The sequence below is a fragment of the Triturus cristatus genome, chromosome 6 (genome assembly GCF_964204655.1).
Source record: "Triturus cristatus chromosome 6, aTriCri1.1, whole genome shotgun sequence".
NCBI classification, from domain to species: Eukaryota; Metazoa; Chordata; class Amphibia; order Caudata; family Salamandridae; genus Triturus; species Triturus cristatus.
Genome location: NC_140589.1, coordinates 1,058,989,674 through 1,059,014,146, shown reverse-complemented (window position 1 = coordinate 1,059,014,146; position 24,473 = coordinate 1,058,989,674). Strand labels below are relative to the sequence as shown.

Sequence of the window (24,473 nt, the reverse complement as noted above, 5' to 3'; positions counted from 1 at the left end):
CAAGTGATATCATGTATACGACATAGGAAGTCAGTACTATCCCTACACTACAGTATGATCTGTTTCGTCACAAAGGGTGAAAGAACAGATCCAAGAAAATCGAGGTATTCTCTAGTAATCCTCCATTTGAGGACACTATCCGTCTTCCTGGTGGTCTAGTGGGATGTTTATGAATTTTTGGGAGTAAATAAAAGCAGGGGACACAGAGGTTTTCGGAAATGCATACTCTGCTGTATCCAACATGCCCTCCTCCCACCATCCTCTCAACAATTCATGATACTGTGTTATAGATGTTCTACATATATCCCAACTGATCTCCTCATAACACGACGTGTCCCTCAATTATCTTAATGCCTCATGTTTGTATTGTGAGATGTCCATAATGATTACATTTCCGCCCTTATCTGAAGGTTTTATGATTATAGTCTCATCATCTGTCAAAGAATTCAGGGCATTCCTTTGTGATCTTGTCAGATTATCAAAGCGGGGTCTTTGATGCTGTTCTCTCAACTTGTTTATTTAACATATCATCGTATTGAATGCCTCGATGTTGTCATATGGGACATTCGGATTGAAAATGGATTTAGATCTTAAGCCTGTATGGTAAGTAGCATCTGATCAGAAACCTAGGTCAATTAGCATTTTGCTCTTTTCTTGTACAGATAGATTTGTCATATCCTCCTCCATTTGGTGCAAGTCTAGAATGAAATTGGCATCCTCTATGTTAAGGTTCGGAGCATCCTCAGAGATATGGCAGCCAATTCTAGGTGTTTTTGATTTTGTGGCCATTTTATATATTTTCATTAACTTGAGTTTGCGTATGTACAGAAATAGATCAATGCGGGTGTTTACAAAATCCATTTCATTGGTGGGCAAAAAGATAATCCCGATTGCAATAATGATTCCTCCTCAGCTGTGATATTTCTGGAAGATAAATTAATTACTGATTTGTTGATGATGGGTACAGGATCCACAGAGATAAGGATGGGAGCAGTTCTGCCGCCCGTCTGTTTTTTATTCTGAGCCTTTTTTTTTTCCTGCACTTTTTCTTCTTTTTGCCCCTCTTCCTCTTTCCCTCTCTGCTTGTGGCTTCTCTTCCTGTTCCTTCTTTTGTTTTAGAATTTTCAATTCGTGGAGAAAGGTGAGGGGACGTACACCTAAAGGGACACTTCGGGCCTCTATATCTTAGCTCGAGTCGGTTGATAACATTTCCTGTTGTCTTTATTTTTGAATGATATGCAGGTTCCTCTGTGCCCAGTCAAATCTTTTGGCATACGTCAGAATGCGACCTTCCGCATAATCTTTTTTGTCTCTTAAGAATTTACGTTGTTTCTTTGCCTTGATGGTATCCTCGTAATTCTTTAGTTTTGTTTCCAATTGTTTTTCAAAATTAAATACAGCTTTTTCACTCTTGGATTTCTCTAATTCTTGTCTTAACTCTGCCAGTTCTTTTCTAGTGGTGTCAACGTCGATTTGCGCATATTTAACCAACATTTCCAACATGCCCTTGTATGTATTTGCCATAAACGATGACCACTCCTTTAATAGTTCTGGTTTGGGATTTTCGTAGGCAGGGATGATCGAAATTCTGAGCCCTCTTGGTACTCTTTTTACCTCAATATAGTTGGTAAGAAAGGTAATTTCCCACCATTTGTTTATCTCTGTTTTGGTCAATTTTTCAAGAAGAAATAATTTTCGTTTTAAGCGATGGTTCAGTCACATTTCTCTCTCTCGCTTTCGATGAAGACTTGGAAACTGAAAGTACCATATCTGCACCCAGTACCGGTGGAAATGTAACCGAACCATCGCTTGAACAAAAAATATTTCTTCTCGAAAAATTGACCAAAAGAGAGATAATCAAATGATGGGAAATTACCTCTCTTACCAACTATATTGAGGTAAATAGAGTACGAAGAGGACTTAGAATTTCGATCATCCCTACCTACGAAAACCCCAACCCGGAACTATTAAAGGAGTGGTCATTGTTTATGGCAAAAACATGCAAGGGCATTGTAAGTACGAGAGCAGAACGGACCGGAAGCGGACCGGGACTGTGCCACTAAACTCCGCTCCGGAAGTAGGAGACGGTCTAGTAATCAAGTCGGCCGAGGGGGAGGAGCAAATGACGGAAGAGGCAGCAGAACACCTGAAAAGAGGAAACACAGAGTCAGAACGAGGCACGACCGGAGGAAGAGGAGAGAGAGATCAGGCGTGTGGCGGAGAAGGAGAGACGACGAGCGGAGGATAACGGCGAACGAGAGGAGTGCAGGAAGGAGAGTCGGAAGACGACGGACCAAGAAGAGAGATCGAGATTTTTACGGCGACCAAACCCGGTGGGCTGAAAGGAGGAGAAGACGCCCCGGGTCCCAGCGCTGCGGTCCGGGGATCGGGCCGTGGCTCAAGGCAAGTGGCTCTCCGGGGACCTTTTGGGTATGGTTGGTGGGGAGGTTGTGAAGGGTGGTAAGACACTAGACAAAGGGTGAGACCCTTTGTTAAAAAAAACAAAGACAACAGGAAATTTTATCAACCGACTCAAGCTCAGATTTTGGGCCTCTGTATCTGAGCTAAGATCTGAGCTTGAGTCAGTTGATAAAATTTCCTGTTGTCTTTGTTTTTTAATGATATGCAGGTTCCTCTGTGCCCAGTCAAATCTTTTGGCATACGACAGAATGCGACCTTCCGCATAATCTTTTTTGTCTCTTAAGAATTTACGTTGTTTCTTTGCCTTGATGGTATCCTCGTAATTATTTAGTTGTGTTTCCAATTGCTTTTCAAAATCAATTACTGCTTTCTCACTCTTGGATTTCTCTAATTCTTGTCTTAACTCTACCACTTCTTTTCTAGTGGTGTCTAAGTCGATTTACTTATATTTAACCAGCATTTCTAACGTGCCCTTGCATGTTTTTGCCATAAACGATGACCACTCCTTTAATAGTTCCGGGTTGGGGTTTTCGTAGGTAGGGATGCTCGAAATTATAAGTCCTCTTCGTACTCTATTTACCTCAATATAGTTGGTAAGAGAGGTAATTTCCCACCATTTGATTATCTCTCTTTTGGTTAATTTTTCGAGAATAAATATTTTTTGTTCAAACGATGGTTATGGTTATCGTAAGTCCAAGTCACTGAAAGATCATCTAGTTCATAGCTACCACAACATGCCTAACACCACTGCGTGGCCTGGAACTGCCAAGGGATTTAGGAAGTGTAATTCCTGTAAGGCTTGCAGATATAGCAGCAGCCGGGTTAGCTATTTTGTAGGACAGGACAAAAAGAAGAACAAGCATTTGCAATGCAATAGGTCTCGCAGCTGCGAGTTTTGGAGCTATTGGTATTGTAAATGGTATTGCAAATGATAATGCCTTTAATTTATTCACAAGCATCAGGTATCAGAGATCCACAAGCATCAGACATGAGGCATAAGACACCCACAAGAATCAGGCATCAGGCATCAGACATCCACAAGCATCAGGCATCAGACATCAGTCATGAGACATCAGGCATCAGACATCCACAAGCATCAGTCATCAGACATCCACAAACATCAGACAATAGGCATCAGGCATCAGACATCAGACATCCACAAGCATCAGATATCAGGCATCAGGCATCCACAAACATCAGACATCAGGCATCAGACATCCAAAAGCATCAGACATCAGGAATCAGACATCAGGTATCAGACATCAGGCATCAGACATCAGGCATCAGACATCCGGCATCAGACATCCACAAGCACCAGACATCCACAAGCATCAGGCATCAGACATCAGGCAATAGACATCAGGCATCAGACATCAGGCATCCACAAGCATCAGACATCAGGCATCAGACATCCACAAGGATCAGACATCAGGCATCAGACAGGCATCAGACATCATGCATCAGACATCAGACATCATGTATCAGACATCCACAAGCATCAGCCATCAGGCATCAGACATCCACAAGCATCAGACATCCACAAGCATCAGACATCCACAAGCATCAGGCATCAGACATCTACAAGCATCAGGCATCAGACATCCACAAGCATCAGACATCAGGCATCAGACATCAGGCATCCACAAGCATCAGGCATCAGACATCAGACAGGCATCAGACATCATGCATCAGACATCTGACATCATGTATCAGACATCCACAAGCATCAGACATCAGGTATCAGACATCCACAAGCATCAGACATCAGACATCCACAAGCATCAGACATCAGACATCCACAAGCATCAGGCATCAGACATCTACAAGCATCAGGCATCAGACATCCACAATCATCAGGCATCAGACATCAGGCATCCACAAGCATCAGGCATCAGACATCCACAAGCATCAGACAGCAGACATCCAATAGCATCAGACATCAGGCATCAGACATCCACAAGCATCAGACATCAGGCATCAGACATCCACAAGCACCAGGGATCAGACATCAGGCATCATACATCCACAAGCATCAGGCATCAGGTATTAGACATCCTCAGACATCAGGCATCAGACATCAGGCATCCACAAGCATCAGGCATCAGACATCCACATGCATCAGACATCAGGCAGCAGACATCCACAAGCATCAGACATCTTCACGCATCAGACATCAGGCATCAAACATCAGGCATCAGACATCCACAAGCATCAGGCATCAGACATCCACAAGCATCAGGCATCAGGCATCCTCAGACATCAGGCATCCACAAGCATCAGGCATCAGACATCCACATGCATCAGACATCAGGCAGCAGACATCCACAAGCATCAGACATCCACACGCATCAGACATCAGGCATCAAACATCAGGCATCAGACATCCCAAGCATCAGACATCAGACAGCAGACATCCACAAGCATCAGGCATCAGACATCCACAAGCATCAGACATCAGGCATCAAACATCAGGCATCAGACATCCACAAGCATCAGGCATCAGACATCCACAAGCTTCAGACATCAGGCATCCACAAGCATCAGACATCCACAAGCATCAGGCATCAGATATCAGACATCAGTCATCAGGCATCAGACATCCACAATCATCAGGCGTTAGACATCAGGTATCAGACATCCTCAGACATCAGGCATCAGACATCAGGCATCCACAAGCATCAGGCATCAGACATCCACAAGCATCGACATCAGGCAGCAGACATCCACAAGCATCAGGCATCAGACATCCACACGCATCAGACATCAGGCATCAAACCTCAGGCATCAGACATCCACAAGTAACAGGCATCAGACATCCCAAGCATCAGACATCAGACATCAGGCATCAGACACCCACAAGCATCAGGCATCAGACATCCACAAGCATCAGGCATCAGACATCCACAAGCATCAGACATCAGGCATCCACAAGCATCAGACATCAGGCATCAGACATCAGGCATCATGCATCAGACATCCACAAGCATCAGACATCAGACATCCACAAGCATCAGGCATCAGGCATCAGACATCAGGCATCATGCATCAGACATCCACAAGCATCAGACATCAGACATCCACAAGCATCAGGCATCAGACATCAGACATCCACAAGCATTAGGCATCAGACATCCACAAGCATCAGATATCAGGAATCAGACATCCACAAGCATCAGGCATCAGTCATCAGGCATCAGACATCAGACATCCACAAGCATCAGACATCAGACAGCGCGCTCAGTTGTATTATGTCCGCTGGAATAATAGGAAAGTAAACAAAGCAAAGTACTAACTTGTACTACAAAAAGTATGTGCGCTGCTATTAATATAAAGCTTAGCGTGCAGCGCAGTTATGTGTTAATGGCAACATAAAAACAAACAAAAATGTACAAAGACCGCGCTCTGTTGGCATTAAATAATGTTAAAGACGTACATTGTAAAGCCCTTCACTCCGAAAATAAAGAAACCCATTTCGAATATGCAGGCTTTTGTAAGCACATGATAACGTGAATGTTTAAAAAGACGAAAAATGTTTTGGCATGGGCGTAGAAAGAAAAGCTTAAAGTCGTTCGCTCCGAAAATAAAAAACCCATTCCCAACATGCGGCTTTTGTAAACACATGATAACGTGAATGTAAAAAAAGACGAAAATGCTTTGCCATGGGCGGCGAAAGAAAGCCTAAAAAAAAGTCCAACAATGCAAACATATCTCTTCAGACCACGAAGGAGTACACGTAAAGGGGCCAATAACTGTAGGCGTGTACAATGTCCAAAAGGAGGGACTTTCTGACAGCTTGCACCAACAACAACTTGAACGGAACTCGGACGGTTTGAGTGACACACCAAAAAATGAATCGAAAGTGTGCAAGAAAAAGAGGCGGTTACCAACCTCATTTAGTGTAAACAGCATCTCTCGTCGAGACAGCGTATGCGCTGCCTAGGCGAGACCTAAAAAGCAGACAGCACATGGCCTCAATTCGGGCACCAGTGATTTGAAAGTATACATGTTCAACCGGGTGTCCAGTTTAAGGGTGTCATGTTAAGGGTGATGTTTGTTAGGGCCTGGAAAGGAGAAACTGCATCTTCCCCTATAACACTGCAAGTGAGCAACTTCTCATTTATAAAGTCTGTGGTGAAATGGTGCCTGTGTGGGCACTAGGCAGCTAATTTTAGCTCCATTGCTAAGGAAAACCCAGGGGTGCATTGTATTGTTGTAAATACGGAGCATCACTGCCTTTTGGAAATGTCGGAGCACAGCACTGCTAAATTTAATGGAGCTCCACACTCTGACATTTTGTTGTAAATATGCCCCTGAATATGATGTGTTGACTAAAGGCTCAAAGGCCAAATGTTCCTCTCACTCAACTCTGAGATTCAGCTTCAGGTTTTAAGGTTTAATTTTGGATATACAATGATAAAGTCAAGTGGTGAATAGATAAAACAAGCGTACATTTCTATTACAGTCAATAAAAAGACAAACTGATTGCCACCAAATATAACTACATACTCTTAAACCTCAAACTATGCAGTAAATAGAATCAGCAAAGATATGTGTATAATTAAAAAGTGTCTATCGCCATGCCCAACGAGCTTGAGAGTAAATTATTTTGCTCTATGTGTCTCAGTGCTCTGTAAATATACCGTAGTTTGCAACATTGAAGGCTAATCACATAATTGAGGAATCTTCACATAAGATAACATGTCACCTAACTCCACAATCACACCAATAGGTTTAAGATGGCATTTCTTGTATTTAAGTAGAACAGGCAAGATGGCAAGAAATGTGTCTTGTCTTTATGAGCAGCCAGAGTAGAATTGAAGCATTCCAATCATCAGCCAATCTTTCAGACGTGGCCATGCTGTGAGATGCCAGGGTGAAGCAGGTAAGCAGCAGGTAAGCAACAGGTACCTGACACTGTAGTTTGCAGGCAGATACTCTTCACTTGTGCTGCATGAACTGTTAAATGATGTGATTTCATATGTTTGCACAGTGATGCCTTGAAGTGCTGTCCAGGAATGGAATAAGGAAAAGGGTGCAGAGAGTCAAAAGGAGAGAAGGATGAACAACGGAGGGGGAACGAATGAAGGAATCTGTAGGAGAAAAGGAAGAGGACACACGATATAACGTAACTGTCAGTACGGCACACATGCTATCTATCCTCTGGTCAATGCAAGGCGCTGAGGCAGAGCTGTGGGTGCCTAGGGCTAACTTGTTACACGGTGGATCACACAAACTGTGGAACAGTGTATGTGCGACAGTAAATCGAAAGCAACATATAAGCAGGTTCTGCCCTCAGGAGAGGAACACACTTCTCCCCTTGCCCCTGATGCCCTTCTGATGGCGGCCATTGTTCACCGGCATTCACTATTTATTTACTACCTACCCCTCAATTGATGCTCCCCGTGTAAATCCCCGTCAGCTTTCCCACCCCTCCCCAACCCTTTTGCGTCACATTTTTTTATTTACTTTTTCTCGTTTTCAGAAGAGTCCAGCAGCAAAAGACAGGGCACACATGGGCAAGCACAACAGGGAAGGGCTACAGCGGGATGCGAAAGCAGTCCAAAACTCGACAATTCCAGGCATGCATTCGTGGGGAACGCAGCACAGTGGGAACTGACCGCCCTTATCATAAAATGCCTTCCGGGACATCGGGGGAGTAGGTTCCTGTACGGTGCTCTTGCCGTGGGGCTGAAATCTTAATCAGTTGTGAAACACGAACCGAGCGCAGTGCTGACCAAACAAGACAAGCCCGGCGGAGCGTGGCGCGCACGCGCGCTTGGGGGCGTGTGCGTCTGCGCTTCTCAGAAGCGCGTCCACAGACCCCGATCGCTGCGCGTGCCCCGGTCTGTCTCCCTTGGGAGCAAACACGGCAACAATAAGTCTCGTTGGCGGCAGCGCTTCGCGCTGCAACGCCAGCGAGACCTAAAAAGGAGATAACAAAATTCATAACATGCACAAGTGATTACACCATTTATGTCCTGGAATGCCCATGTGGGTTAAACTATGTGGGCAGTACAAAGCTACAGCTAAAAACGTGCATATTGCAACATATGAGAGCAGTGAACAACGCAGATTGTAACTATCCAGTTGCGAGGCATTTTCAAGAAAAACAACAAAGCAATGCAAATCTGATCAAATTTTTTGGCATTGACAGAATTTCGCTACATCCCAGGGGAGGGGATCGAGAGAAGCTTTTACGTGTCACAGAATCGAAATATATTATCAAGCTAAACACAAAAATCCCTAATGGGATGAATTATGGTGAGGAGCTGGCCACTCATATAGGCCATTAATGATATGGCTGATAATTAGAATCCCTCAGTGTCTCCTAAACTACTGTTGTCCAGCATCACTGTTTTAAATTATTAACTTTTTTAGATGGTGGGGTAAGTTGTGGGACGTTATCAATAAGATACGGTTTTGGGAAGTGGAAGTAGCGAGATTGTATATTTGCACTTGCAACTTTCCTCATACTCCCTCCATACTGCTAGGCTTAGCATATTGGATTAGATACTCCTAGATAGGGTATCAACATCATAGAACTGACCCACCAAACCCCCACCACTTTTCCTTGGTTCTTCAAATCTCTTTTTCTTTACTCGCTAATATTCAAGGATATCACAAAACAGCTGATGACCTGTATCCTTTCTGACATTGATTCAGCAAGAACATTCAAGTATATGAGAGTTAGCATATGTAGCGGCACTTGATATTGTTTCCATTATTGCAATGAGGAATTAGAAGCATGATAGAAACAAATTATCTATTCTGAATGCATTGTGCCTACAGTACAGGTATTGAATCAGCCATAAAACAGACATATAATGAAGCAGTAATGAAATTGTATAGCACGATTGAGTATTTGCTGTTGTTTTTGATTGAGTAAGATCATGCGTTAATTCAAGGGGTACATTACCCCGCATACAGTACCAAACAGTACAATGTATTGTTATGACGTACTTGTTGTTTATCCGACTTTAACTACAGCCTTCGATCATGGGCTGTTCAAGTGCGTGTTGCTGTATGAACTTATTCTTCGGTGAGTTGATGAAATGTAAAAAAACGTTGCACAACATTTATATAATGTAAATGAAATTCATTTGACTAGATACATTACCTAAGATATATAACTGATATAAGATGTGCTTATATTGATTCACAACAACGAACATGCCCGTACCCGACTGATTTTTAAGTGAGATATTGCCCGTTTTTGATGTTTCTGAATTTGAAATCAATTATCATATTGATGACAAGCTAAATTTAGTAGGAAATGTAGGACAATTATTTGTGTTCGCGTATGCTCACATGAATTTCTTCGAATGCAATATAAGCTGTAATGTTTTTTCACTGTTCATTAACGCTGACCTGTATTTCTACGGTCCGTTGGGCACAGGTCACTAACTTGACAAAGGGTTCGCCGAAACACGTTCTGTTTTTTGACGCAATAAAATCTTTATTGTGCCTGTCCTTTGGTGTGCCGCTGGAAGTTATTTGGGAGGTCCCGGATTGTGCTTCCTCGTGGGAAATATATTTAGCGGTGTTGTGACCGGTGCTGGCACCGGCGTCGATAGGAGGGTGAGCAGCTGCTCACAATGAACTTTCTTGGACATATATATATATATATATATATATTTTATTGTATTTATTTAATTTTTCTGGAACCCTCGCAAAGCCAAGATTTTTTACTTTAAAAACTTACCTGTTCCTCTACACATCCATAAACCCTAAATTCACACTTACCTTCCTTTACCTCTACCCATGCCAAAACAGTAAATGTCCTCTTACCTCCTTTTATCTCTACCCTTCCATACCCTAAAATTACCCATAACTCCCTTTACCTCTACTCACCACTAAAACCTAAAATTAGCATTACGCCCCTTTACCACTAACCAACCTTAAAACCTTAAATTATATCCCTTTACTTTTAATTCTACCTGCACTTTTACTCCCATTTTTAAAATAACATAAAAAATTGTGTTATTTAAAAACATACTTACCTGCGTGGTAACGTACTGTATGGTAAAAGATGCATGTTAAGGTAAAAACTATACCTTGTACTTACCAGCGTGGTAAAAAATGAGTGGTAAAGGGCATAAGCGATAGTCATAATTGTAAAGGCTGTAAATTGATTTAGGGGAAGGAGCTTCTCCACAGGGAAAATGTTTTCCCCGTTTTAAGATGGCTGGCATGGTTAGAATCCAAATGGGGGCCACTATACACATTTACACCTAGAGGAAATGGAAGCCCAGAGAATATGCCACAGCACACTCTCAGAGGGACACTTGTAAACCTGAGCCTGTTTCAGTTTTTTTAGGCGTACTGCTGGGAATATTTTTGAATCTAAAACAAGTTTAAAAGTACATTCAAGTGCACTGGGGCACATATGTATACACTTTTAATAGAAAATCAGAACCTATATGTAAGTTATCTGGTTTCCTCCATCCAGGGGATAAGAGATCCCCTGGGGGGAGGGGGTGGCAGGTTAAGAGTATGAAGAAAGCAGGGTCGGATTAGCCATTTAAACCATCGATCATATTTTCCCTGGGGGGACAGCAGTCAACGGAGTCTGGTTTTTGAAAGTCGTTGGCTGCTGCCTCTATCTCCAATTCCCCAAGGTGTATGGCAGCAGGCAGGCAAAAGTGGGAGAAAGAGATATTGAAAAGAATGGCAGGAGAGGAGCAGTGATAGTTTCAACATTTTAGGTGGGCTGGTTTGAACATGTTCGCCAGAGCTGATTTTGGTTCTCAGTTTGGCTTCGAACATAAAGAAGAAAGGTTCTTTGCTGACCAATGCTTTTATTAATTGCCACAATATTTAACCGACATTGTGTAATAAATGCGTTTAACCTGAAAACTGTGGAGTGATTAGAATGATCAGATAATTAAGTACCCGGTAGGAAATCAGCAAACGTGCCACGCTTCTCTTGCCTTGAACGTTTCAAACTCACGTTGGCCTACCTTAGGGTTTGTAATTGGGAGGGATATGAAATAGTTCGGCCGAGATTTCTTTTCTTTGAGATCATCTTTACTCTTCTGTTTATCTTTTTGTTTTCTCTTCTGATTTGCTGATTTGCCGGATTTGCTAGTAACTAAAAAAAACAAGAAACAAAAAATAGTATTACTACTTGAAGAATCAGTCTTTATAAATGTAAACAACAGATCTATGCCCTCATTTATATAAAAGTACTGATGTATTTTTCTTCTGAATAACTGGAAAGGATAAAAAACCAAAACAGTTGTGTGGTAAACATTTGTGCTAAAGCAACCTCGAATTCAGCAACACTATACATACGCTGACTGAGAAAACAAGAAAGATGTATTTATATATCATCTTCATTCCTATTTATGCAACACTCTTATCAAGTGGGTCTCGTAATTATGCGATCTAGATTTCTTATAGGCCATGTGCGACGGGAGGAGGGGTAGGTACTTCTGAACTAGTTGAACATGGTTGGTAGTGTGTTAGTGGTTGTTCGTGGGAGAGTTGAAGGCCGGTCAAATGATGTAAATATTTACCTGTGTCCTAAACTGCAGGAATTAAGCCCTGAATATAGGGTACCAGATACTGGACTTCTGATGAAATAATATCGTACCTGGAAATCCCGATACAGAGAGGCGCTGAAATCTTTATTACAGACCCTTAAGGAAATTGCCTATTAGGAATGGTGATTTAGGCGGAACCCGGAGCTGACCAAGATTGCCGGCCTCTGCTAAAGCTATGAAGAGACACCAGCCCTGCTTCTTTGCCCTGCTGCTCTGGGGGTCGCATACACTAATGCTACCTGGTAGGAGGGTGCCGACTCTCTCGCCACCCTGGAGGGTCAGTCTGTGACTCGGAATGCGATCCCTTTCCATGTCAATGTAACCATGGCCTTCTCTCTAAGCTTCCAATGTCACGACCGCTACTGATCGTGCAATGTGCTCTGAGGAGGGGCACGGCTCCTCAACAGTGCTCAGGGGCCCACAGGATGCAGAGTATCGTTACTTGGCCCTCCTGGCTGCCACACCGAATGCTTTGTCCCCATTTAACAGGAACAATACAGGGAAGAGGGGGCTCTGAGTGAGGGGCTGCCAAGGTAATGCACAGCGTGTCATTGCAAATACAGGCAGGCCCCAGCTCGTGCTGCAGAAGCTGCAACCTTGAACCAGGAACAGATTCCAGGTCTCCTAACATGGGACAGCTAGGTAACAAGGTACCACAGGAGCGTGGGGGACCCCCATCCAAATTTGATGCTGACTGGGCTACTGCTACTGGGCTACTGCTTCCCTCGAGTATCATCCAATAAGAGTCCCCTCGAGCACGCATGGATTTTTGGTGAAATAATTCTCAAATGGGGGATAGTCAAATAAACATAACCTAGGCAGTAGTGTCCACTCATTGTCAGGGAGTTCGAATTCAGTAGCACACCTGGAGTATTGCTCTCGCTCAATTACATCCACGGAGGCATTCTCCCTTTCTTCTTGATACAAGACCTCCCCTGCTGTACTTATGACAGAACAATTACAGTAGCCTTCTTGGCGACTCAGAAGCTGCCGTTCCGTCAGCTTCTAGTCTCAAATGTGGTGAGTCGTGCGCAAGAATTCCTGAAGCAAAATCCCATTCTCACGCTGGATAAAAATATGGAGGTGCTACTCAAAGATATCTAGTCCATAGGAACCACATTCACTACAATGGATGCTAATATACTGGACCTGGCGACCTAAGTGAAATCCAGAAAACAAGAGACGTTACCCAAACACATACAACTGAATAAGGTGGACAACAGACTGGATGCCATGGAAGCCAATATGACCATCTCTCAGACTGGGGATGAGATGTTGCATTCATGCTTCATAAGATGACAAACTTAGAGCATAGAGCACAGCGAGACAATTTATGGTTCTATGGGATCCCAGAGGGGGTAGAGAAGAATAGCAAGAGGCGCTACTTGCAATCAATGATTCCAGAGTTCCTCAACTTTCAACTATCTGAACCCCTAGAACTATAAAGAGTCCATCAGGAGTGGTTCCACTGGGCTTCCCCATCCAATACTCCCAACCCAATCATACCAGGGCTGTCCCATAGCTTCCAGGAGGGCAACAAAACCTCTGTTCCTTGATGGCAACCGATTCTCCCTTTCTATGAATAATTATGCAGCTACTAATGGCAAATTCAAGCGATTTTTTGGCCCCTTGTATGCGACTGAAGAAAAGATATGGCCTCTTGGAACTTGTACAGATGCTAGTGATACTGGCTGGACAAACAAAAGAGTTCCTCAACTCAGGGGAACATGATCTGTTCCTGGACTCTCAAGAGAGCCTCTCGATAGATATTACTTTATGTGGTGCGGCTGCACATTGCCACCAGGAAGACTCTATTCCCACTTGGAAGCCTCCCAGATGTCAGCCCAGGCATTAGAGGATGGGTGAACGCCAAGAAGGGATTCAGACCATGCGGACCTACTTGAGGTTGTGGTAGCTTTAAATAAGGATAGGGGTAAGTCAAGGTCTCCATAGAAGCAGGGGTTTGGCAGGACGAGGGAAAGCAAGATGACCAACCATATCCTTTGCTTGCTACCTTTCTTTTTTTTTTTCATTTCTTTTTATTAAAACTAAGGCGAGATAGGTAAAAAACATCATACAAGCATGTCTTTCCGCGGTACAGCCATTGGCAATGTTTCACCCCAAATACACAAATCACCAACAGGCGTAAAGGATAGCACCATTAATATGCATGGGATCTCACTACTCTGACTTGTGCCTTTGTCTAGCCAACAAAGCAATACCAAAGGGGATGATGGACGGAGCGTTTGAGCAACTCACACACTCACCCCCAGTCAACTGATCTGGGTTTAATCCATCATCATTCTTTAGCTCACTCCACCACCCCAGTTCAGACATGGCCATGTGCAAATCAGTCTGACTCTGTGCCTCATGGGAACAGTCCAGCCCGAACTGCCAAGCCATGTCTTCCCTGGACCAGAAACAAGCATCCTGGGACCGGTTTCGGGTTCATAACCCTCATCAGCCAGGCTATCTTGAATCCAGTGTCAAAGTGAGCAAGAGACCTACGTCTGGGCATACCCTGCCAACTTAGGGCGAACAAAGCGATACCAAAGGGGATGATGGACGGAGCGTTTGAGCAAATCAAACACTCACCCCAGTCAACTGATCTGGGTTTAATCCATCATCATTCTTTAGCTCACTCCACCACCCCAGTTCAGACATGGCCATATGCAAATCAGTCTGACCCTGTGCCTCATGGGAACAGTCCAGCCCGAACTGCCAAGCCATGTCTTCCCTGGACCGGAAACAAGCATCCTGGGACCGGTTTCGGGTTCATAACCCTCATCAGCCAGGCTATCTTGAATCCAGTGGCAAAGTGAGCAAGGGACCCACGTCTGGGCATACCCTGCCAACTTAGATACTTGTCTCCTGGGCCCGCTCCCCTATTCCAGGTGAACCTTTCCAGCTTGGCTTGCGTTGAGGCCTTACTATTCCACTCAAGTCTAGGAGGTAACCAACGAAGGTGTCCACTTGCCGTCTATCTGCTGTGCGTGGCAGGTACGTGGGCTACCCCATCAGGCCAGCTCGGGCAAAACGATATCTGTTGATCATTCACAGTTTTGGTCGGGGACCCCTTAAAGCTACCTTGTCTGAGTACGTGGGGTGCCCCCTTCTGCCATACCAGGGACCCCTGGGTATCTCCAAAGTAATCTGTGTTCCAATTTTCAGGTGAGCGAAGAGCTTGCTGGTAGGCTGCGTTATGGGGGGCTCGGCAGGACGGCTTCACGAGAATCACCGGTGGGAGCTATGGCCCATTGATATTGTCTGCAGGGCCCCAGGTGAGTCACCAAAAATGTCCAATGTATTTGCTTTGGGTGGCGTCCAAAATCTAATTTGCGGGTTCTAGTAGGAGCCACTGCAAGACTCTATATGTTGTAAAGCTTCCCGCTAGGCCCAGAGCTGAGGCGTCTGCGCAAGAGGCACGGGGCCCAACCCCCAGTTTAGTTATGGACAACTGTCCCCTTTTGATTCGGGGCTCGGACGGGCATCAGGATAGCAGCGTAGCGCTCTTCTCGCCCCAGACAGACGCTGCACTGTGTCTAGGTTAAAAATGAGCCCCCCAACGGTCCGCTGCACACTCCGTCTCCCCGGAGGCCCTTCCTCCATTTCCTCCACTTCACGGGGCACGCAGGCAGATCAGCCGCGAGATCACTCACCTTTGTGGGCGCCATCCTGGAACTTCTCTCTGTCGTAGCCATTGCAGACAGCCATAGAGGGAACGTGAATGCCCCTCCTCCTCATCACAGGACACGCCAGCCGATTAGCTGCCGAGGCCGGTGCTCCGCTCACCGTCACTACGCAGCCAAAATTGCCCGTTCTTTCAGCGAAAGTGCTCCTGGTGGGCTCCGGTCACTGGTTGGATGAGTGGATTTCACTCATAGTGGAAATTTTCTCAGATGTTGCAATGGAACGGGCGCTCTGCTGCCATTTTGCGCGGCGGTTGTCAAGAATTCCTGTCATACAAGGGAAACACGCCCTTATGTAAACAGGAGAGCTGTTACATAACTCAAGGAAACACGCCCTTATGTAAACAGGAGAGCTGTTACATAACTCAAGGAAAACACGCCCTATAAAGGGAGGAACCGGGAGGTACAACGCTGTCGGATATTGTGTTCACACCGACGTACCTGCTTCGTGAAGAGCAGTGTTCCGGAGTGGTGCTCCAGTAAGGCAAGAACGGAGGTAGGTCGAGTCGTTACTCCCTGGGCCGTGTCTTGCCCCATCGTCACCTGTGAAGGACCCGGAAGCTCTACCGGTCAACCATTGAGCTTCGCTTTTTGACTCGGCTGAGTCCAAGCGCAGTGGCGCTTTTGCTGGTTGGAGTCGTAACTCCCAGCCCGACCAGAGACACAGGGACTGCCAGCTGTAACGCACACCAGGAGGTGTTTGCCGCGTTACAGACTCGGAAGTCCACAGGATCGATCGAGCGGCTGCTCTCGGTTCAGTCTTCTTGCTTGTGATTGGGGTATCGGTGACGCATCACCAGGAGGTGACTCCGCGTCCCGGTGCAGTCTGAGGAAGAGGTTGAGCGGCTGCTCCCTTCAGGTAGAGACCCCGGCTGGGTGTTTCCCTGACTCCTCGATTCTCCCCAACACTCTTCGTGCCCCTCACAGCCTACCGATTGGCATTGTCGGCCATTTCATTTCTGCCCTCTGTTGGCATACGCCGGGACCGGCGTATATGCAGAGGACGGTTAGGACCATCCGTGCTGTGGGCTGGTAACGTACTTAGCCTGGAGGATTCCAGTGACTATAACTTGTTTATTCTTTGTATTATATTTGCCTTCATTAAAACAACTAACCCTTCACTAGTGGTTGCGTCCTCATTGTCGTGTCTGTTAAACGATCCTGAGACGTTCAGGGCGTTACAAAATATCCGACCTTAATAACACTAACTGTCTCCCGGTCGATAACAGACATGGCAACACTTGATGATGTGCTGGCTGCTTTAGCGGCCATGCAAGTTGAAGTGGCTGCCTCTAGGCAAGAAACAGCCGATGTAAAAGCCAGACTGGATGCTATCCAATTGGACCCGCTCACGCCCAGCACCTCCCTCACGAATCAGACCCCTGCGGTAGTAGTGGAAATGCCGGTAGCCATCCCCTTGGCGACACCAGAGAGGTACAGTGGGGATCCTAACACAGTGCAGGTATTCCTCACACAAGTGGCGCTACATTTATCGTGCAAACCAAAGGCGTTCCCCACGAGTCAGGCTCGTGTGGCTTTCCTTATATCCTATTTGGCTGGAAACGCGGCACAATGGGCCGTACCTCTGGTGAGCAGGGACGACCCCCTCTTATGTGATTGGGGTGCTTTTCGCGAGGAATTCCTGAAGGTATTCGACAGAAGGGCTGACTCGTACACGGCGGACCGTGAAATGCTTGAGTTGAGACAGGGATCCAACGACCTGGTGCAGTATCTCAACGCGTTCCGAAGGCTGGTTGCGGAAACCAAGTGGCCTGTTGCTAAACAGACGGCGCTCTTCCATCAAGGGCTGTGCGATGAGCTCAAGGACGCCGTGGCTCATATTGACCCTCAACCCAAGACATGTGAGGGCCTTATCAACCTGGTATTACGGCTGGAACATAGGCTAAGTGAAAGAAAGGGGGATCATGGGAGAAAAGGAAAATCCCTTCCATCCTATGTGACGGTGGGAAGTCCTGAAACTTCCACCGCATCCAAGGGAGAACCCATGGACATCGGCGCAATACGAGCGAGCCTCACAGCCACGGAGAAAGAGTCACGCCGTAAACAAGGATTGTGCCTATATTGTGGCAAAAAAGGCCACTATGTACGTGAATGCCCTGCCAAACCGAAGACGTCACGTTATCGGGCCAACCGGTCGGTAACAGCCGTGGTGGACATACCGGCGGAAAACTAGAGGACTCCAAGACCAGAGAAGGGACATCTCGGAGTCACTCATCCATCCCTTCACTTTCCAACTCGGTCACTAAGGGACAACGACACCTGTTTATCACGGTGCACGTGGGAGTGCATGACCAGTGGATACCCGTTGTGGCCATGGTGGATTCAGAGGCCACTGGCATGTTTATGGACCACAACGAGGCATGCAGGCTAGGGCTAGTGCTTCTTCCCAAAGCTGTACCCGAAGACGTCTATGCTGTAGACGGAAGGCGATTGGTGACGGGGCCCATCGGGCAGCACACGGGGGTCCTTCCGATGAGATATGGGTGGAACCATTTGGAACAAATCGATTTTAACATCATCCGAGCGCCCCAATATGGCGTCATATTGGGATTGCCGTGGCTACAGAAACACAACCCCTTTGTGGATTGGCCAACACATCGCATCGAAATGACGTCACCGCATTGCATCCTGCATTGTGGAATAAGAACGGAATCCCTTGACGCAGATGAGAGCGGGAGTCAGACGGTGGCTACAGCGGCAGAAAAAGATGTGGCTCTCCCCCAGGCTTATCACAGTTTTGAGGATGTATTTGATGAGGTGAAGGCGGAAGTGCTACCACCACATAGACAGTTTGACTGCCAGATCGACCTGGTGCCAGGGGCCAGCGTTCCCAGCGGCAGGCTGTATGCCCTGACGGAGCCTGAAAACGTGCATCTCCGGGGGTACCTGGATAAACTCCTCAAGCTAGGATTCATCCGCCCGTCCAAGTCTCCGGCCGCCTCGCCACTCTTCTTCATCCCGAAGGCTAATGGGGAGCTGAGAGCCTGTGTGGACTTTAGGGCATTGAATGCGATAACCATAAAAAATCGGTACCCCTTGCCTCTCATCAGTGTACTTCTGGAACAGGTCAAGAAAGCTCGTATCTACACCAAGTTGGATTTGAAAGGGGCATACCATCTGGTGCGCATGAGGGACGGAGACGAGTGGAAGACCGCCTTTAAGACCAGGTTCGGCCTTTTTGAGTACCTCGTCATGCCGTTCGGTCTGTGCAACGCCCCGGCAGCCTTTCAGTACTTTTTGAACGAGGTATTCAGAGAGGAGTTGGATATCTACGTGGTCGTATATATCGACGACATCCTCATCTATTCGTCCAGTGTGGAGGAGCACGTACACCACGTCAAAGCTGTGCTCCAAAAGCTGAGGGAAAACATGCTGTTTTGTAAACTCAGCAAGTGTGACTTCCACGTCACATCCGTGGAATTCCTCGGAGTGATGCTGAGTCCAGAGGGACAGGAGATGGCAGAACGAAAGATCAAGGCGGTGAAAGAATGGCCGGTGCCCCAAAGCGTGAAGGACGTCCAAAGTTTCATTGGCTTCGCCAACTTTTACAGGCGGTTCATAGATGGATTTTCAGGAGTGGTGGCCCCAATCACACAGCTACTGAGGAAGTCCAAGGAGTTTGTCTGGTCCCCTGAAGCGAACAAAGCCTTTGAGGCCCTGAAAAGCGCCTTTGGTAAGGCGCCGGTGTTGGCTCACCCCGATCCGGATCTCCCCTACGTGGTGGAAGCGGACGCGTCGGATGTGGCGCTGGGGGCTATCTTGTCCCAACGCAACCACGACACAGGGGTGCTTCATCCCGTTGCGTACATGTCCCGCAAACTCAACGACGCCGAACGCAACTACCATATTGCGGAGAAGGAGCTTCTCGCAATCAAGGACGCCTTCACCGAATGGAGGCATTGGTTGATGGGGGCAAGACATGTGGTATCGGTGTACACGGACCATCGAAACCTACAGTTCATGACTGCCACTAGACACCTTTCTCCCAGGCAGCTGCGGTGGATGATCTTCTTTGCGGGGTTCAACTTCCGCATCACATATCGGCCGGGGACGGAAAACCGAAAGGCGGACGCCCTGTCCCGTCAATCTGCAGTTAAGGAACCATTGCCTGCGACCGAGCGTTCCATCATTTCCCCGAGGATGGTATTGGGGGTTATCCAACCGGATACTTTCCTGAGGGGAATAAAGAGAGGGATCAGGTCATTCGCATGGCGGAGGTGGCTCCTCAGTCACAGAGAATGGCAGCTGAAGGACGGGATACCCCTGAAGGGCAGGTGCCTATTGATACCCACGCCTAGGCTAAGGAAACAAGCATTCATCTGGTGCCATGACTCTCCATGCGCAGGTCATTTGGGCTTTGAAAAAACGGTGGCTAGCATGGGACGGCATTTCTGGTGGCCAACCATGAGAGTGGATGTCAGGAGGTGGGGACAGGAGTGTCCTACGTGTGCTACCATGAAGGCCTACCATGGCCGAACCCAAGGGCTCTTACATCCACTTCCAACCCCGGATAGACCATGGGATAGCATATCACTGGACTTCGTGGTGGGCCTACCGGTAGACCAGGGGATGACGGCAATACTGGTGGTGGTGGATTACTTGACGAAAATGGGGCACTTCATCCCCTGCAAGAGAGTCCCTACGGCCGGGGAATTGGCGTCACTACTCCTAAAGAATGTGGTACGACTGCATGGATTACCTGGGGTGATCGTGTCGGACCGGGGGTCGCAGTTTACTGCGCAATTCTGGAAGACTTGGTGCACTGCGCTGCATGTTAAGACCGCCCTGTCCACCAGCTACCACCCTCAAACGGACGGCCAAACCGAGCGCCTGAACCAAACGCTCAAACAGTATCTGCGATGTTTTGTGGACCAGGGCAGGGAAGAATGGGTCGACTTGCTATGGGTTGCAGAGATAGCCTATAACAACGCCACTCACAGCTCCACACAGTCATCTCCGTTCTATAGCAACTATGGCCAACATCCCAGGTTCTTGCCATTTCTACATCCGTTCAGAGAGGACAGGATTCCCGCCACAGCGGACAGGGTGGCACACATAAAAGACACATTGATGCGCTCAAGGGCTGTCCTAATAGAGGCCAAGAGAAGATACAAGGCTGCGGCAGATAGGAAGAGAAGGCCCGGGCCACTGTACCGCACTGGAGACTACGTCTGGATATCCACAAGAAACATGAGGTTTCGAAAGAACAGTGTGTTCCATCCCAAGTACATGGGCCCCTATCGAATTACCAAGTGTATGGGTCCCGTGAACGTGAAGGTGTGCTTGCCCCAGTCATTGCGGATACACCCTGTCTTTCATGTATCATTGCTCAAACCAGCACCCTCCAAGCCGTCTGGGACACCTCGGCCGGTATGCGTGGAGTCGGAGGTGGAGTATGAAGTGTCGGGCATACGGGCGTCCAAATGGCGCAGGGGGAAGCTGTGGTACCTGGTTGCGTGGAAAGGCTATGGCCCGGAGGAGCATTCATGGGAACCGGCTGAAGGGGTTCATGCTCCGCGCTTGGTCTCCTTGTTCCATCGGCGTTTTCCTGCCAGCGCTGGACCCGTGGGGAGCCGCTGAGAGGGAGGATGTACTGTCAAGAATTCCTGTCATACAAGGGAAACACGCCCTTATGTAAACAGGAGAGCTGTTACATAACTCAAGGAAACACGCCCTTATGTAAACAGGAGAGCTGTTACATAACTCAAGGAAAACACGCCCTATAAAGGGAGGAACCGGGAGGTACAACGCTGTCGGATATTGTGTTCACACCGACGTACCTGCTTCGTGAAGAGCAGTGTTCCGGAGTGGTGCTCCAGTAAGGCAAGAACGGAGGTAGGTCGAGTCGTTACTCCCTGGGCCGTGTCTTGCCCCATCGTCACCTGTGAAGGACCCGGAAGCTCTACCGGTCAACCATTGAGCTTCGCTTTTTGACTCGGCTGAGTCCAAGCGCAGTGGCGCTTTTGCTGGTTGGAGTCGTAACTCCCAGCCCGACCAGAGACACAGGGACTGCCAGCTGTAACGCACACCAGGAGGTGTTTGCCGCGTTACAGACTCGGAAGTCCACAGGATCGATCGAGCGGCTGCTCTCGGTTCAGTCTTCTTGCTTGTGATTGGGGTATCGGTGACGCATCACCAGGAGGTGACTCCGCGTCCCGGTGCAGTCTGAGGAAGAGGTTGAGCGGCTGCTCCCTTCAGGTAGAGACCCCGGCTGGGTGTTTCCCTGACTCCTCGATTCTCCCCAACACTCTTCGTGCCCCTCACAGCCTACCGATTGGCATTGTCGGCCATTTCATTTCTGCCCTCTGTTGGCATACGCCGGGACCGGCGTATATGCAGAGGACGGTTAGGACCATCCGTGCTGTGGGCTGGTAACGTACTTAGCCTGGAGGATTCCAGTGACTATAACTTGTTTATTCTTTGTATTATATTTGCCTTCATTAAAACAACTAACCCTTCACTAGTGGTTGCGTCCTCATTGTCGTGTCTGTTAAACGATCCTGAGACGTTCAGGGCGTTACAGCGGTTGACCACGCACCTTCCTGTGCTACCTTTCTTAATAGTTGTGCTTGTTGTTGGTCATGAGCTTCACATTGTTTTATCCATGCCACTCCACCATTTACCACCCATCCAGCTTGGTTGTGTGTATGATCAGCAACCCCTTTATCTGCTGCTCCTTATACACCATAATCTGTGTCCCCCTTTATGTGCATTTCTGTCTGATGCCCTAGTGCCAGGTAAACACTTTTAGTAGAGCAGACGCATGACAGACACATTGGGAATGCAAGCCATATTTAGCGTGGAGGTTAGGACTTTCAAAGTCTACTTTTTTAAAGCAACCTTGACACTATGAAGCTTTCCATTAATGAATAGATAACCCCCTGAAAAGGACTCTACAGCGGTGGACAGCAGTGGGTCATGTATCATATCCAACTCTACTTTTTCGTTTCTAATTTGAAGTGTGGGAGGAGGTAGGAGACTGGTGCTTCAAGGCGCAGGATCAAGTCCAGGACCCAAAGTTAGAGTTACCCCCCCCCCTTAGTGCGAATACCCCATCCTAGTTCTAGATCAGCGATCTTCCCTCACATGACCCTAGCATCCCAACAGGTCACCCACGCTCTACGGCTGGCTCTGGCCACTTAGTCAATTTAGCATTATGACCTCCCTTCTCCTGGTGCTGACGAGCAGCTACCACATCATCACTGTGGAGGGAGAATTTGTCCAGTCAGGGGAGTTATCATACAAACCCAGCTACTCTCTAGAACCCAACCAATGCACCCTTCTTCCTCCTTTAAGGGAATACATATTCCACACATTCCTATCACTTTCTGATTGACTCCAACGCCCATCTCGTATCACCCTGTGATGTTCACGCCATTGACCCTGCCACCCATGAACGTGAATGTGATGTTTAATTACATTAAACAGAAGAAAATCATGCATTACCTACATACGACACAGACAGAGTTAACCTTCACACAGGAGACCCACCTATCTCCGGTGCAATTGGCTTAGTGTAAATGGGACTGGGTGGGCATGGTGGTCAGCAGTAGTAGAAGAGTTTATAACCAGGGCAAGGTCTCTTCTTTGAGTAGGTGTTCAAACAAATGCGGAGTAGGGATCCTTATAGTGAAGAGACTCCCATGTAAGACCCTCAAGACTTGGGTGCATGAGGAGGGTCGATGGAACCTTGCCAAATTGCAGGTTCTCGTCAGGACCATTACTGTGGGATCCATACATGTTCCTACTCCTGAGAAAACCCACTTTCTTGCACAACTTTCTCGACTTCTCTTTTCATTCGCCCATCCTACTGAGTGAGGAGTACAATTTGGCACCAGTCCTGATATTGGACAGGACTAGACTGAAAAATTGGACATTATGAGTGATCACGCATTGGTAGATATTTGGTGTTTACTTCACCCGACCAATAGAAACTATATCCTTTTTTCTTGCCCCATAACACCCAGTCTCCCATAAATTACTACGCTATTCATGGGCGACTATTTGAAGTTGCAGTACTTTGAAGGCCAGTCTGGTTCATCACAGCCCAGTCCTCTTAGGTCTCGCCTTGGCTGTCTAACACCGCCTGATCCACTAGCGAATTAAAGCATTTGCCTATATATTACCAGAGAGCAAAAAGTGGCTATGTAATTGTATAAGATCTTATGTCTCCAACAATGAGGGGAAGATAGAATCCCAGAGGTACTCTGGTCAGCCAGCAAGGCATCCTTAAGGAGCATAATAATGTAAGATCCTGTATTAGTGAAATGCAAGGCCCATGCAAACCTCTGCCTTTTAGAGATGACTGTGCATTATCTTCCAGACCAATATAGAGTGTTCCCCAGACCTACAGAAACATTTGGAACTCGCAAAAATACACCTGAATTCCTACTTTACATCAGTGGCTGAAAAAAACCTCGGGTAAAATGCGAATTGTGATGATATGATCATGAGGAAAAAGATGGGAGGAGCCGCATAATTGCGGAAAAGAGACTTTCACCTGGCCATCCCAGCCATTCATGACATGACAGGGAACTTATTGGTACATCGTGCTAGCCTGTTAATCAATTTGTCTCTTCTTATTCCTCTCTTAATACTGCGGAACCGGGAGACACCCCTGCACAGGTAGACAATTTCTTGTCCTCTCTACACCTGGCCGTTTTGACGGGCGTTGAAAGTACTTTGCTAACAGGTGCTTTTACAGATTAGGAAGTGGCTGATGCTATGTCAGCACTACCAACACCCAAGATCCCAGGGGAAAATGAATTCCCTGGGGAGCTCTATAAAACAGGGAAGA

At 47.0% G+C, this 24,473-nt stretch overlaps 1 protein-coding gene across 4 annotated transcripts in view; it reads right to left on the bottom strand.

Moving 5' to 3' along the window:
- AKAP7 (A-kinase anchoring protein 7) overlaps positions 1–24,473 on the bottom strand; it is a 1,351,667-nt gene that overhangs the window by 1,187,824 nt on the left and 139,370 nt on the right. For all 4 annotated transcript variants that reach the window (XM_085611892.1, XM_085611893.1, XM_085611895.1 and 1 more), the window contains exon 3: positions 11,382–11,512. In XM_085611892.1, coding sequence (XP_085468018.1) covers positions 11,382–11,512 — 131 coding nt within the window. The remainder of the gene's footprint in view (positions 1–11,381; positions 11,513–24,473) is intronic.